The sequence below is a fragment of the Triplophysa rosa genome, linkage group LG11 (genome assembly GCF_024868665.1).
Source record: "Triplophysa rosa linkage group LG11, Trosa_1v2, whole genome shotgun sequence".
Taxonomy (NCBI): domain Eukaryota; kingdom Metazoa; phylum Chordata; class Actinopteri; order Cypriniformes; family Nemacheilidae; genus Triplophysa; species Triplophysa rosa.
This window is the reverse complement of record NC_079900.1, coordinates 5,023,247-5,036,023: the sequence shown is the minus strand read 5'-3', so window position 1 is coordinate 5,036,023 and position 12,777 is coordinate 5,023,247. Positions and strand designations below refer to the sequence as shown.

Here is a 12,777-nt window from a genome sequence, read left to right as displayed (position 1 = left end):
GAAAAGAACGAAACCACATTGATCGTGTAGTTTATGGCTGGTTAACATGTGGTGTGGGTGTGATTGAAGCAACTGGAAATCAGCTCTGCTCATTTAGCGAGCTTCCGATTTTATAACTTCGCATTCTATGCAGTTTGATTTCTGCATTTGTGGTCTTATAGCTTACCACATTTGTCAGATGTTTCTGTTGAGCATGTTGATCGAAATGGTTTCTGTTTACATACATATTACTTTGTTTAGGGACACTTATTCCTTGAGTTACTAGTTTTTCCACATTTTAGAGAAATAGTAAACTCAACACAAATGTATCTTCGGGAGTTATGTTGTGACTAAAAAATTGAAAATAAATAAAAACGTAATTATATATAATGTAGTCAGCATTTTCTACGTAGTCCCTTTGTCTAGAATTTGTAAAAATGTCTTCAGGATTTTATCAAACAGTCAGTTTCCATCTTTTTCAATCTCATATTGGCTGGCTTTTGTTCAAGTCTTGCATTTCAAACACACTTTTTAAATAAAATATGTTGTCATAATTATATTTTTGCCTACAAAAAAATCATGTTCTAATTTTAATCATAGAACTTTAGATTCAACGATTTTTAGGACTATGTGGAACATTTCAGTCGAGTGATCATAAACATATTCAGTGGGAAATGTGGGGAAATGATAATGTCAAAACAAATTTTTGTGGCAGAAATAAATTGTCATTTTGCAACACATACAGGCTTTGATAATATACACAATAATTGTTTTACAAGCTGAAAACGTTCAAGAACAGCTTTTAATTTTCATTAATGCACATATAAACATTTTTAAAGGACTCATAATTTAGAATATATTTAAACAATAATGCATTTTTTTGAATCTACAAAAACAGACAAACTTTTTTAACAGTGCTATTCTTATCACTGCAGACAGCTAAATGATGTCAATCCATACAAAACTTTGTAACAATATTTATACAATATACAATATATAGCTTGTGCTACCTTTTTTAAATTAAATTTTTGGATACAGGGAGATGTTTTTAAACCATGAAAATGGTCACTTTCCTTGTAGGTTTTATTTGTTGTGTGCATGTTTTCTGTCCATGCTAAAGTGATTGTTTGGAGGCATTAACCTGACATTTTCTTTGCACCTTTTTATACTACAAAGTCTTTGAATGTTTACAAATGACTTGTTTTGCAAACTCACGGGAATAGCTTCCAGATCATAAGAGTATCTTTTAAAAAAATCTTTATGACATGTCTGTGCAAACAAGTCAGTACAGACTTCACTCAGTTCAGCTGTAAAACAGTGTTTTTCACTGCATGCTGTTTGAAATCCTATTTTTAAAAAGTCATTATAGCCTTTGTTCTGCTACTTTGACCCTCAGACAATCCGTTTTAAACACTGGTATTTATCACAGTTAGAAAAATCCATCCGTCTGGTCTACCACATTCCCAGGCAGTCTCGTGGTTAATTTAAATGCACGTGTAGGAAGCCAACATTTGTGACCGACTCGAAGTTCCACTACTTACTCGAGAAATGTTTTTCTTTAGTCTCTGAGCACCTCAGACTTCTTTCCTTTTCAGTTTCATAAATATTCCGAAGACAAACCGGATCAGGAGAAGTCGAACTGCGCCCAAACGTCTTTCTCGTTCAACTCCTCAATACCCTAGGATAGATAGCTTTAATAGTGGTGGGCGAAAAGTTCCCAGACGAGACCGTCGTCTCCAGCCCTTCCAGCCTATGAGACGGCAGCTCGGCCCTACTCGTGCTACAATCCAAGAAAGGCATGCCGAACTTCTTCACCTGTCCATCTTTGGTCAGCAGACAGTAGCTGCACACCAGTCTCAATATGGCCCTTCTCATGTCTTTGCTAGTTAGGGTATAAATGATGGGGTTCAGAAGAGAGTTGATCATGGCGATACCCAAGAAGTAATCCGCCTTGAAAAGCACCTCACAGCTTTGAGCAGGACAGCTGAAGTCCAGCATAAGGAGCACGAAGAGAGGCAGCCAGCACGCGATGAAGACGCCAAGAACGATGGTGACCGTCTTCAACAGAGCCAAGTACTTCTGGGATTTCCTCGCCAGACCTTTGCGCTGCGGGCCGCAGCCCAGCCGCTGGGTGTTGGACTTCACTATGCGGAAGATGCGTACGTAGAGCACCACGATGGCCAGCAGCACCAGGGTGAACACGGTAATGCAGAAGAGGATGAAGCTCTTGGCGTAAAGGGGCAACACGGTGGAGCACGTCTCCAGGTTTCCTATGCAGTTCCAGCCCACGACGGGGAGGACGCCCAAGAGCACGGACAGGACCCAGCTCGCGCCGATCAGACCGAACATTCGGCCACGCTTGGCACCTTGGTAAGGCTTCATCCGTACCATCGTCACGTGGCGCTCTATGGCGATGGCGAGGAGGCTGATGACAGAAGCTGAGAGGGTTATAAAAACGCCACCTTCCCTGAGAAACCACAGGACCGGAGTCATTTTGAGAGTGTTTGCCCCCGATGTCACTATGTTTACCATGTAGGTGAAACCTGCTAGCAAGTCCGAGAGCGTCAAGTTGCCCAGCAAGTAGTACATGGGCATGTGGAACTTTTTGTTTTTCCAAATCGCCACCAGAACCACAGCGTTTTCCACCACTATGAGCAGACAGATGATGAGAAACGTGATGGCTTCTGGCTTTAGTCCGTCACGATACTTGTTTTCTTTCAGCTTTCCGGTGAAGTTGTAATGGGCCACGATGACGGAGTTGCTTTGATACTCCCGGAACATTCTGAGCAGGTAGCCCGGAGAGGGGGTCATGGGGGGTAACGTCGGTGCCGCCGCAGCACTTGCAGAATATGAAGCTTCCATCATAAAACGTATCTTTCTTTAAAAACTAGTTTTCATCTCTGTTAAGCGTGTAGTCCTTGCCATGTTCCACCAGTGCTGTTGAAATTGAACATAGCACTAGTATTTCCTTGAAGATGCTGGTAGTTGATCTGTGATGAAAAAGGCACTTCTTTCCTTCTTGATGCTCAAATCACAGCTGTGCTATATCTTCAAAGGCCACCAGAGGGAACCGGGAGCTGTAGAAAATAAACAGTTTGGTTACAACGGTTTCACGATTAGCAAAGTTAACAAACACAAATAAATACATTGTAAAATGCAATGTATAGGATCTAAAGAAAAAAATAGCAAAAAAGAACAGGTTTAACGTTTGCTAGTCTGAAATATTATAAACCGTTTTTGAGAACAACCCACATAAAAATACATTAGTATACTTTAATAGCTTATTTATTATTATGGTCAATTGTTTTATACTATTCTGTAGTATTCTCTAGTACATTGATTAAATGTAGGACTTTACTATAGTAGGCTAATGTTAAAAAATATATAGTACAGAGGAATTTTACTACAGTTTTCTATAGTAAATGCTAAAGTAAACATGCTTTTTAATGTGGTAGGATACTTGCAGTAGAAATATGTACTATAATTCTATTCTATTTTTCGTACTGCATTATTTAAGTTGTAGACTTTTCTTAAAGGAAGCATATTCATTAATTTCAACGAAGAAGCAATTTCTAATTTACGAAAGATTATGTTAATATGTGATAATATGAAACGAATATTTTAGAGAAAGCAATGTTTAAAAACGAGTTTTGACAACGAAGAAAAAAGTTGCGAGAGTAGGCTATTAGAATTAGTCAAAGGAAAATCCCGGTCAGATCTCATATATAGGCTACTGTATCAACCTCGTTTCGTTAAACAGGTAAATACTACTGCTTGCATGACGAACAAAACATCAGCAAGTGTTCTTACATTCGCGAGGCTAACATTTATACGGAACTGCCTCGCTCGTTTTGTTTCAGATTTGATAAAAAACGCATTCAAACGCAACCGAGCTGGACGCTGCAGATCCCGTCAGCGATTAGAAGAACGAAATCACCGAGGAAAAGATCTTCCGCGCCTTAAAGGTTTTCTTAAATTTACCTCAATTCACTTCCTCGTCTGTAACGAAATTAAACATTGCATAGATAAATCAACTTGCCTTTATAGTTGAAAGCATCGCACGTGAAGTGCGAAATCCTCGTGTGCTGCAGTCCGTCTCAAACGGAATGAAGAGAGACTGAACCTTGGATCTTGTCTTGAAGTGGGCTGGTCTTCGCATTCGACTTCTGTCTGTGTTTGTGGCTGCTGAGGCAGCACTCGTGGCTAAATAAATTGCTTCTGCTTGAAGGTACTTTAACATGCATAAACACACACACACTACATCATTATACTAGAATAGAATGTCCATTATTTGTTGCACAAAACGTGACATGTCTTAATGCTTTATGTAAAGCTACAGCAATACAATATAAACACCAAAAGTATTTCGTTTTTAAAAGAGTTTACAATGTTGTATAAGCTATATACGGATATGATGGGGGTAGTTGTACAGGTATGTCTTTAAAGTGCAGTTGCTGGTTGTAAACTATGGAAATTGTGCATGAATGTACATGCATTGACATGTAAGGTATGTGTGCGTGTAAAGCTGTTTTACATATAATTCATAATTTAAATATGAAAGTGTTTTAAACAACCAATGATTCCAAGGATCATTCTCAAACACTCATGGTTGTATTTTTCTGTCAAAAAAAGCGAATGGGGCATAGTCTTGGAGTGACATTGGACTTGCATAAGGTGATGGAGAGTTTTACTAAGCCGGATTCTGCTTCACTAAACAGGAAGCTCTGTCATTGTACCTCGAGGCGAGCGGGATTTCCTTGAGAAACACCAATGAGGTCATAGATGGGCCGTGCCGGATGAAGCACGCTCTCCATAGGAACACGCTGTCCCCTTCGTCTGAACATGGAATACTTGACACGGTCCTCGAGACATCACCGCTTGGAGAACGACTAGGTGGGTTTTTCTAGTTGAAAATGATACCAATAGGAATTAAGCAGCGTTTTTGCTGGACCAGACCCGAGTATTTGAGAGAAGTCAGCTGGGCTCACCTGTTCTGAGGGCAACGGGGTCTGAAACTTTCATTGGTCTGCACATTCTCTTGGGTGGCTGAAGTGCGGGACGTTTAGAGTTACTTTATCAACGCTGTCAGTGTCTCACCTTCAGGCTTCCCTACAGGCTATCAGAGGGGCACCGCCTCCTCACGAGAAGCTCCAGCCAGCAGACAGGCCCATCACTCCTGCTGTGTCTGGGTATCTTGAGCCCAGCATGTTACCTCCATTTACACACAAAGGCCTGATAATCAGACATTCGACTTTGCAGCTCTCCGTTGAGGCTGTTGGCTCGCCCTGATTCTTGGCTCCTGTTTCAGACGCTAAATGTCTGCTGCTCGCTCATCCGTCTTTCTTTCTGATTTGCTGTCCTGATATCAAATAGATTTATTCATGATTTATTTTCTAAACATTGATAAAGTTTATATTAAGAGCGCTACCATATTTCAGAAGCATATTCAGGTTTGATAAAGCCAGATGCACTAGTTTAAAGGGACAGTTCGTCCAAAAAATGAATTTATTCATCCGCATGTCATTCCAAATCTGTATGAATTACTTTCTTCTGCAGAACACAAAATAAAATATTTTTAGGAATGTTGGTAACCGAACAGTTGCGGTGCCCATTGACTTCCATTGGTTTCGCGTCCATACAAATGGGTGCCTCCACTGTTCAGTCAACCGCTGTTTAACATTCTTCAAAATATCTTCTTTTGTGTTCGGTTGAAGAAAGAAAGTCATACGGGTTTAAAATGACAAGAGGGTGAGTAAATGACAGAATTTTCATTTTTGGGTGAACTGTCCCTTTAAGACCTGATCATTAAAAAACATTGATCGAAGGTATTCCAGATATATCGCTTTGACTTTAGAGTAAAGCTATGTTGAATTATAGTTAAACTACACACATTTTTAGTCATTGAAGCTAGAAATAGCTAAATGCATATGTAATCTTGTTTGTTTGTGTTTTCTATTGTCTTTATTCATCACCCCCTCATTGTCATGGACTTCAATGGCCCATTCAATTCCTTTCACTCTTGATGACTCTTAACTCTTCAATTCAATTACCTGAATTAAATAAGTCCTCAGTTGAGCGTTAAATACACAGCTTGAGACTCGTTTTAGCCCATATGTATATATGCAATAACTGCAGCACTCGGACACCACAAAGGATTTGGTAGATCAATCCATTTAATTCTCTGTATTCAGCAAAATCACATTATCTGAATACACAAACTTTAAACAGCAAAACATTGGCTTGGGATTCAGTTGAGTGGTCTTGTTTGTGGTTGGGAGTGATGGAAAGAAACGTTCATAATTGAATTCTGGTTAAAGTGTGGTGTGGGAAAACACTATTAAGTTTTAGTAATTAAACTAACTGCTGTGTTGCATGAAGGTCTCATCGGCCACTGGAATTATTGTGCTTGTGTCAAACCGGACCAAATATTAGATACATTATAAAGTCATTAAAGGGACAGTTCACCCAAAAAGGAAAATTCTGTCATCGTTTACTCTCCTTCTTGGCCTTTCAAACGTTTATGACTTTCTTTCTTTTGCAGAACACAAAAGAAGATATTTTGGAGAATGTTGGTAACCGAACAACGGCAGTACCCATTCAATTCTAGCGTATGGACACAAAACCAATGCAAGTCAATGGGTATCGCCATTGTTCGGTTACTGACATTCTTCAAAATATCTTCTTTTGTGTTCTGGAGAAGAAAGAAAGTCATACAGGTTTGAAATGACATAATGGTTAGTAAATGATGGGTGAACTATCACTAATTCATCATCTATTTGGGAAAAAATACCAATGTTATCTTAGCTGTCAATACTTTTGATCGAGTTTGATCTTGTTTCTATAATCCCGAAATAATTCTTAAAATAGGCGGTGATGTGTTTCCTGAAGTTTCTCGGTTGAGTTGATTTCTTTTTTATTATAGTCATGGTTTGTTGTCCTTGGCTTGGTGGAAAGGCTGGACCATGAGGTCATGGGACTTCCTGTGTCCCGCGAGGGGGCGGCTTCTGACCCTTCCCAACTGTCTAAACTCTTCAGAAACAAGAAGAAACCTGCTTTATTTCTACTCGCATGTTGTTTAACACATACTTGGAGCTTTAAGATTAACAAAAATCTGGCTGAACTCACATGATGACAGCATAGACTGAGCTAACATAGGTCAAAATGAGTTAATATGGCCTTTCTTTGTTTTAAATGTATTTTTAGGAATGTTGCAAAGGAAAAGGTCTGTTAATGCTGGCACATCACTGAACGGGAAATTTTGACGTAGTTTTTCTTCAGTTCCTTGTTGGTCCGCTCTCTTCAGGGACTCATTTTCAGCCCATTTTGTGTGTCTGTCTCCAAAGTGCCTCAACCGTGTTGTGTTCAGCAAACAGCCTTCGGGCAAAACACAGCAGGCCTATCTCAGCCGCAAAAGACTTTGAATGATGTGTCCTTTTCCAATTCTCCCTCATCTTCTTGACACAACAACCTGATGGCTGGTTTCAGTTTGGGTTTATAATAGCATTGCACAAAACTAACCATGTGCCATTAGAATGCATTGTTTTGGGGGTCTTTTAGCATTTAGCTTTCTGCAGTTTAGTCTGCATTTCATTGATTTAAAGGGACAGTTCACCCCAAAATGAAAATTCTTGCATCACTTACTTTCAAATGTCATTCCAAATCTGTATGACTTCTATCTTCTGCAGAACGCAAAATAAGATATTTTGAAGAACGTTGGTGCCCCAACAACATAAGTCCCCATTGACTTTCATTGTATGGACACAAAACCACCGAGACATTTCTCAAAATATCTTATTTAGTATTTCACAGGAGAAAGAGTCAAATACACGTTTTAACATGATGGTAAAATAAATGATGACAGAATTTTCATTTTTGCGTGCACTGTCCCTTTAAGAAGTATACTTTCTTCTAAAGTTTTGTCTTTGTGTAAGTACAGAACGGCTTTTATTGACTGAGCTCAAGCTGCAAAAAAGATTCCAGTTGAACGCACTGCATGAAACAAACGCTGCCAAATCTGAATTTCCGTTTTATGCAAAGAGAGAAAAAAGTGTGTTTCGTGGCAGTGTATATTTTTGTGGTCAGATGGGATTTCGGGTACAAATAAACACAGGATGAAACCGTCACTTGGCATCGTTTCTATTATATGAAATCTGCTATTGATGTTATAGAGCGCAACTGCTTATACAGAAAGACAAACGTCTTCGTTTTAAACAAAGAGACATCAAGACAAATCCTTTTTGCTCCTTGTGAGCTAAATTTCAATAATATAAGACACAATTTGTCACGTACTTTGTATCTTTATTTCGTACAGTCGCTGACATTAAAACCTTCCCCCGTCCTCTCTTTCTTCCACCTTCTTGCTTTGTTCTCTATCTAACACATTCTCTGATAAGCTCTGGAAGTCTGTGGAGATAAACGGGTCATTTCTTTCCCGTACTGTAGGTCCATACACATACACAGCTGTGCCCTTTCCAGTTAAGAGGTTTGTTTAACATTTCTTCACTGCAGATTGACCTCAGCTAATGCAGTGGCGTATGACATTGTACAGTCCATGTATGTTCCACCAACTTCACTGTGGTCTTCTTGAGGATCCAGAAAGGGGTCGACGTAAAGACCTGTTTATTGCACGTAGTCATAGTGAAGATGGAGGGAAATTTCGCTTTCCCACATTCAAAGAAAGGGGATTAGATGAATGAGACGGTTGTGACTCACGACAAAGCTATCTAAAGAAGGCTGTAAATGCCTCTGAATAATCTTGCTTACATTGAGGTTACAGTTTGTCATATGTGTAGTGCGTTTCTCTGTACTTTATGAGAGAACACATTGTTTTGAACTATGGGAAACATCTATAGTGTGAGACTCTTTTTAGAAAGATCCACACTGCATCCACCGCCCTCCAGAAAAATGCTTGGAAGTTCTCGTGTTCTCTCTTGGCCCTCACTTTTGTCTGTTGTTGCGAGTAATTTCCTCATAATCGGATCCAGACACTTAAGACTTGGTTGAGGTCGTTTCAAGACCGAAAATTCTTGCGCTAATTCGCCGAGACAGTTGGGGGGTCTGGCCTGGTGGAGATCAGATATAAACACGTTCTTGAGAGGAATGCTGTAAGCGTATACACGTTGTGGCCAAGCGTTTATTTGAACAGAGTAGCAAGAATTAAATCAATTTCATGTGACGTAAAAGCGTTTCACGACATCAAACCTTGTGGACGTAAATTCAGCGCTGCGTTACAGGTTGTTGACGTTAAGATCATTCGCATCCTGTTTGTGTCTAAAAGATGGAAGCTCAAATATTAGGACTTTAAAGATGTGTGGTTTGTGGTTAGTACAGAATGCTCAGTGCTGTTTTTTTTAGGAGAACTGCACTAAGATTAGTTTACGCGATTCTAAATATTGCGTCCTTTATTTAGTGTCACAAGAGCGATTTCCACATGCCACGAATGCTTAATGTTTGATAGAGAGAAACTAAAAGCACATTTAAGCTCAGTTGTCTCTGGATGTGGTTGTTTTGAGATGTCTCATGGTTAATAAAGAGGCATTCCAGTCTGATCAAGGGTAAAATTGCACGATTTAAGATTTAATTATTGACTTCAAAGGTTTTCAGGGCGGTTTTTATAGCGCACACAAATATGTGTTACATTAATTGGGTTTCATGAAAGAAACGTTGCAGGATTGAGATCTCTATAAATCTTGACTAAGCTTTGACTAAGCTAATTTTGTGGAGGATCTATTGACAGAAATGCAATATAATATACATAACTATGTCTTCAGAGGTGTATAAGACCTTACATAATGAAGCGTCAGTTTTTATTACCTTAAAATGAGCTATTTCTATCTACATACACCGCGGGTCCCCTTGCATGGAAGTTGCCATGTTGTTTCTACAGTAGCCCTAAACGGACAAACTTCTCTACAGAACACATTTCATAATTACGTTGTCTCCTTCTGCAAAGAAGCAAAAACGTGGCGACATCTTAGCCCTGTGTCAGCCTCCGTAGTTCTTCGAAAGGGAGAGGTGGAGCGAGCCATTGGTTGCAATTTGCAACCTCACCGCTAGATGCCGCTAATTTTCTTACATTTGACGTTTAGAGCAGATAATACTTATTTTTATTTCAAAAGAAATGTATAAAGTACAACTGACTGGAGCGATTCAGTTCCACTAAGCCAACAATAGTGCACAGTCTTTGCCTGAATACGTTGATGTTTTTGTAAACGTTCCAAATGCAAGTTTGGGAGGCGCATGATCGCATAATCCCACTTTAACCAGCTGCTTACCTCAGTCTTGTGACAATTTTTCCAGCATCGCTCCACCACCCGACTCCAACTTTAATATTAGGTGGAATTTAAACTTGAATTTGTAATTGTTTACATCAAACCCTTACCCTTTTTATGATTATATGGATTATATACAAACTCTGTATAAAAACCCTCCCGATTACCCATTTGAACTAAAGACCAGGGCTGTGTCCAGTGCAGCAAAGGGATGTTAAATTACTCTTCCTTTGCCAGTTGTGTTGTTATTGGCTGACACAAGTGTGCCTCTGGAAAACATTAAAGATGGTGTAGTCTGAGGTGAACTGTTCATTAACGAAGAAAAAAAAAACACTTCAACAGTCCACATGTTTGAGATCAGAATGCAACCATAAGGATCTGGTTTTATCCTCATTGGTGCACATCAACTGTAAGTGATGTGTTGCTTGGTTGAGGCCAAAGGCATTACTTGGTCGACAGCCAATCAAATTTGAGGATTAGGATTCTTGATATTGTTAGGGTTGGGCTTAAAGTCCACATGCGTGCAATCGTTTTGTCATGCACAATTCAACCATGCAAGTCGATACAAAGTTTGTATCATTCACTGTAAAAAAAAGTTTTTTGTTGGTTCATCTTTAAAAAATGGGTTGCCTAGTTACCCTAAAATTTTGAGTTAATTCAATGAATTTGATGCAAACTCTTTGTGTTGACTAATATTTTTAAGTTGCATTAACTCAAAATTTTAAGTCAACCAGGTAACTCCTTTTTTTAAGTTGAACCGACAATTTTTTACAGCGAGTTCCATTTCTGAGTAAAAGACTTGTTTTTCCATATCCACTCAATAGCTAGAAAAACGACTTCTGGTTCATACGGACTTTAAGACGTGATGTCATGACGCATACTTGCAGTTTATCAGTATTTGCAAATGCACACAACCCATAATCTCAACTAAATTACACACTAAATTAACTAATCTAACAAACTAAATAAATGATAACATAAACAATCTTCTATAGATTCATTTCCATTCATCAAGACAAAAATGTATATATGAAGGTATCATTTCAGCATTTATTAAGGCCAGATGTGCTTTTCCATGACTGCTGTTGAAATGTTTATGTTTGCAGAGGCAATAGTGTCCGCTGGCAGAGAGTACTGGAATGCTGATGTCATCCACAATGTGACTTTTTGTCAAACACACTTTAAGATGGAATAAACAAATTCCACTAGCCGAGGGTCTATTTTCTTTAATCAATTGCTGTAAAAATGATTTAATGGAGCAAGAAACTGTGTAACAATGAGTTGTCACAAGACTATAAATTTCGAAATCCCACACACTCTTATGGACATTCGTAACTATTTTAAGATTTGGCTCATTGGTATTGATGAGTAAGTTCTCATTCGTACGTTTTCATACGACCTGCTTCACGCCACTGAAAGATGCGTTTAGGGGTGGGGCTTCATTAACGTTTTTTTTGGAATATTTATACATTTTTGTGTGATGCACATCATACAAGAAAGTCATACGATTGGATGGTTTATTTTTTCCCTCTGAAATTCTGTGGAAATGCTGAACGACTTTTTTGTTGGCCAGATTTTAAATTAAATGTAAAGTACAGTGGAATGAAGGATACGTTAGAATTCACCATGAATGTTTTCTTAACATTTAGCCTTTGGCCACATGCCACATTTATAATGTTTTTCTAGCGTGTGTGTGTGTGTGCTTGTGTGTGCGTGTGTATTTTCTTGCAGTTTTGGTGCTTTTACGTCTCAAGCTGATCTGGACTATATCAGGTTCATTTTCTCATAACCAAATCACTCAGATCTTTAGATCAACCACAATATTGGCATTCACTGTCAAAGAAAGATTTAAAAGGGTACCCTTAAAGTCGGCATGAAATTAAAAATGTCAATTCAAATTGATTTACTCAGTGTTGCAGTATTCATTATAAATTATTTATCCGTGCACATCATTATTTAAAAAAAAATCATTTGCACTTGCAATTTGTAATTGCAAACGTTAACCTCCTCCCCCCCTCGAAACGACCTCTTTTCTCTTCTGGTCAGGAGGAATGGGGCGAGGGCGGGGCTTCAATGACTGACTGATTGCAAACTGATTTTATTGGCAACACCCAACTTTCAACGATCCAATCAGTACTCGATGAACGAAATCAAGTCCTGTAATCAAGTTCATTTTCTCTCATTTCAGAAGTTGTTTCACTCGGAAATACGTCACGATACAGAAGAAAAAACAATCGCTACTTCCATTTCATGCCGACTTTAAAGTTTTCTTTTAGTTAAATGTATTTTATTTTAATAATTTAAACTGCATTTTAGAAGATTTTGTGCGTGTCAAGTGTCTACCAGGTGGTTGCTTGCTCAGAAAATGTACAACAGTGCACCCACAAGTCTTCACCCAATAGCAGACAGAGTGGTCCTGTAGGATTTCCTGAGGAAACAGAGAAATAGGGTCACTGAGTTTTCATTTTAGTGCTCTGGCATTTCTCGACTGAATGTGTCATTTGGAATGGAGAATAAACCTACCTGA

At 38.8% G+C, this 12,777-nt stretch overlaps 2 protein-coding genes across 3 annotated transcripts in view; one reads left to right on the top strand and one right to left on the bottom strand.

Annotated features, from left to right (window-relative positions):
- Window positions 1-768: 768 nt before the first annotated feature.
- On the bottom strand, window positions 769-3,055 carry s1pr5a (sphingosine-1-phosphate receptor 5a). Its single transcript, XM_057345042.1, has one exon. The coding sequence runs from the start codon at window positions 2,842-2,844 to the stop codon at window positions 1,642-1,644; it is 1,203 nt and encodes a 400-aa protein (XP_057201025.1). The 5' UTR covers window positions 2,845-3,055; the 3' UTR covers window positions 769-1,641.
- A 969-nt stretch (window positions 3,056-4,024) lies between these two features.
- foxd7 (forkhead box D7) overlaps window positions 4,025-12,777 on the top strand; it is a 55,301-nt gene continuing 46,548 nt past the window's right edge. For both annotated transcript variants that reach the window (XR_008963777.1, XM_057345045.1), the window contains exons 1-2: window positions 4,025-4,207; window positions 4,698-4,872. The gene's annotated coding sequence lies outside the window, so the exon portion shown is untranslated. The remainder of the gene's footprint in view (window positions 4,208-4,697; window positions 4,873-12,777) is intronic.

Excerpts from the sequence above, each read along its gene's own strand:
- s1pr5a (XM_057345042.1), bottom strand. The coding sequence starts at position 2,844 with ATGATGGAAGCTTCATATTCTGCAAGTGCTGCGGCGGCACCGACGTTA.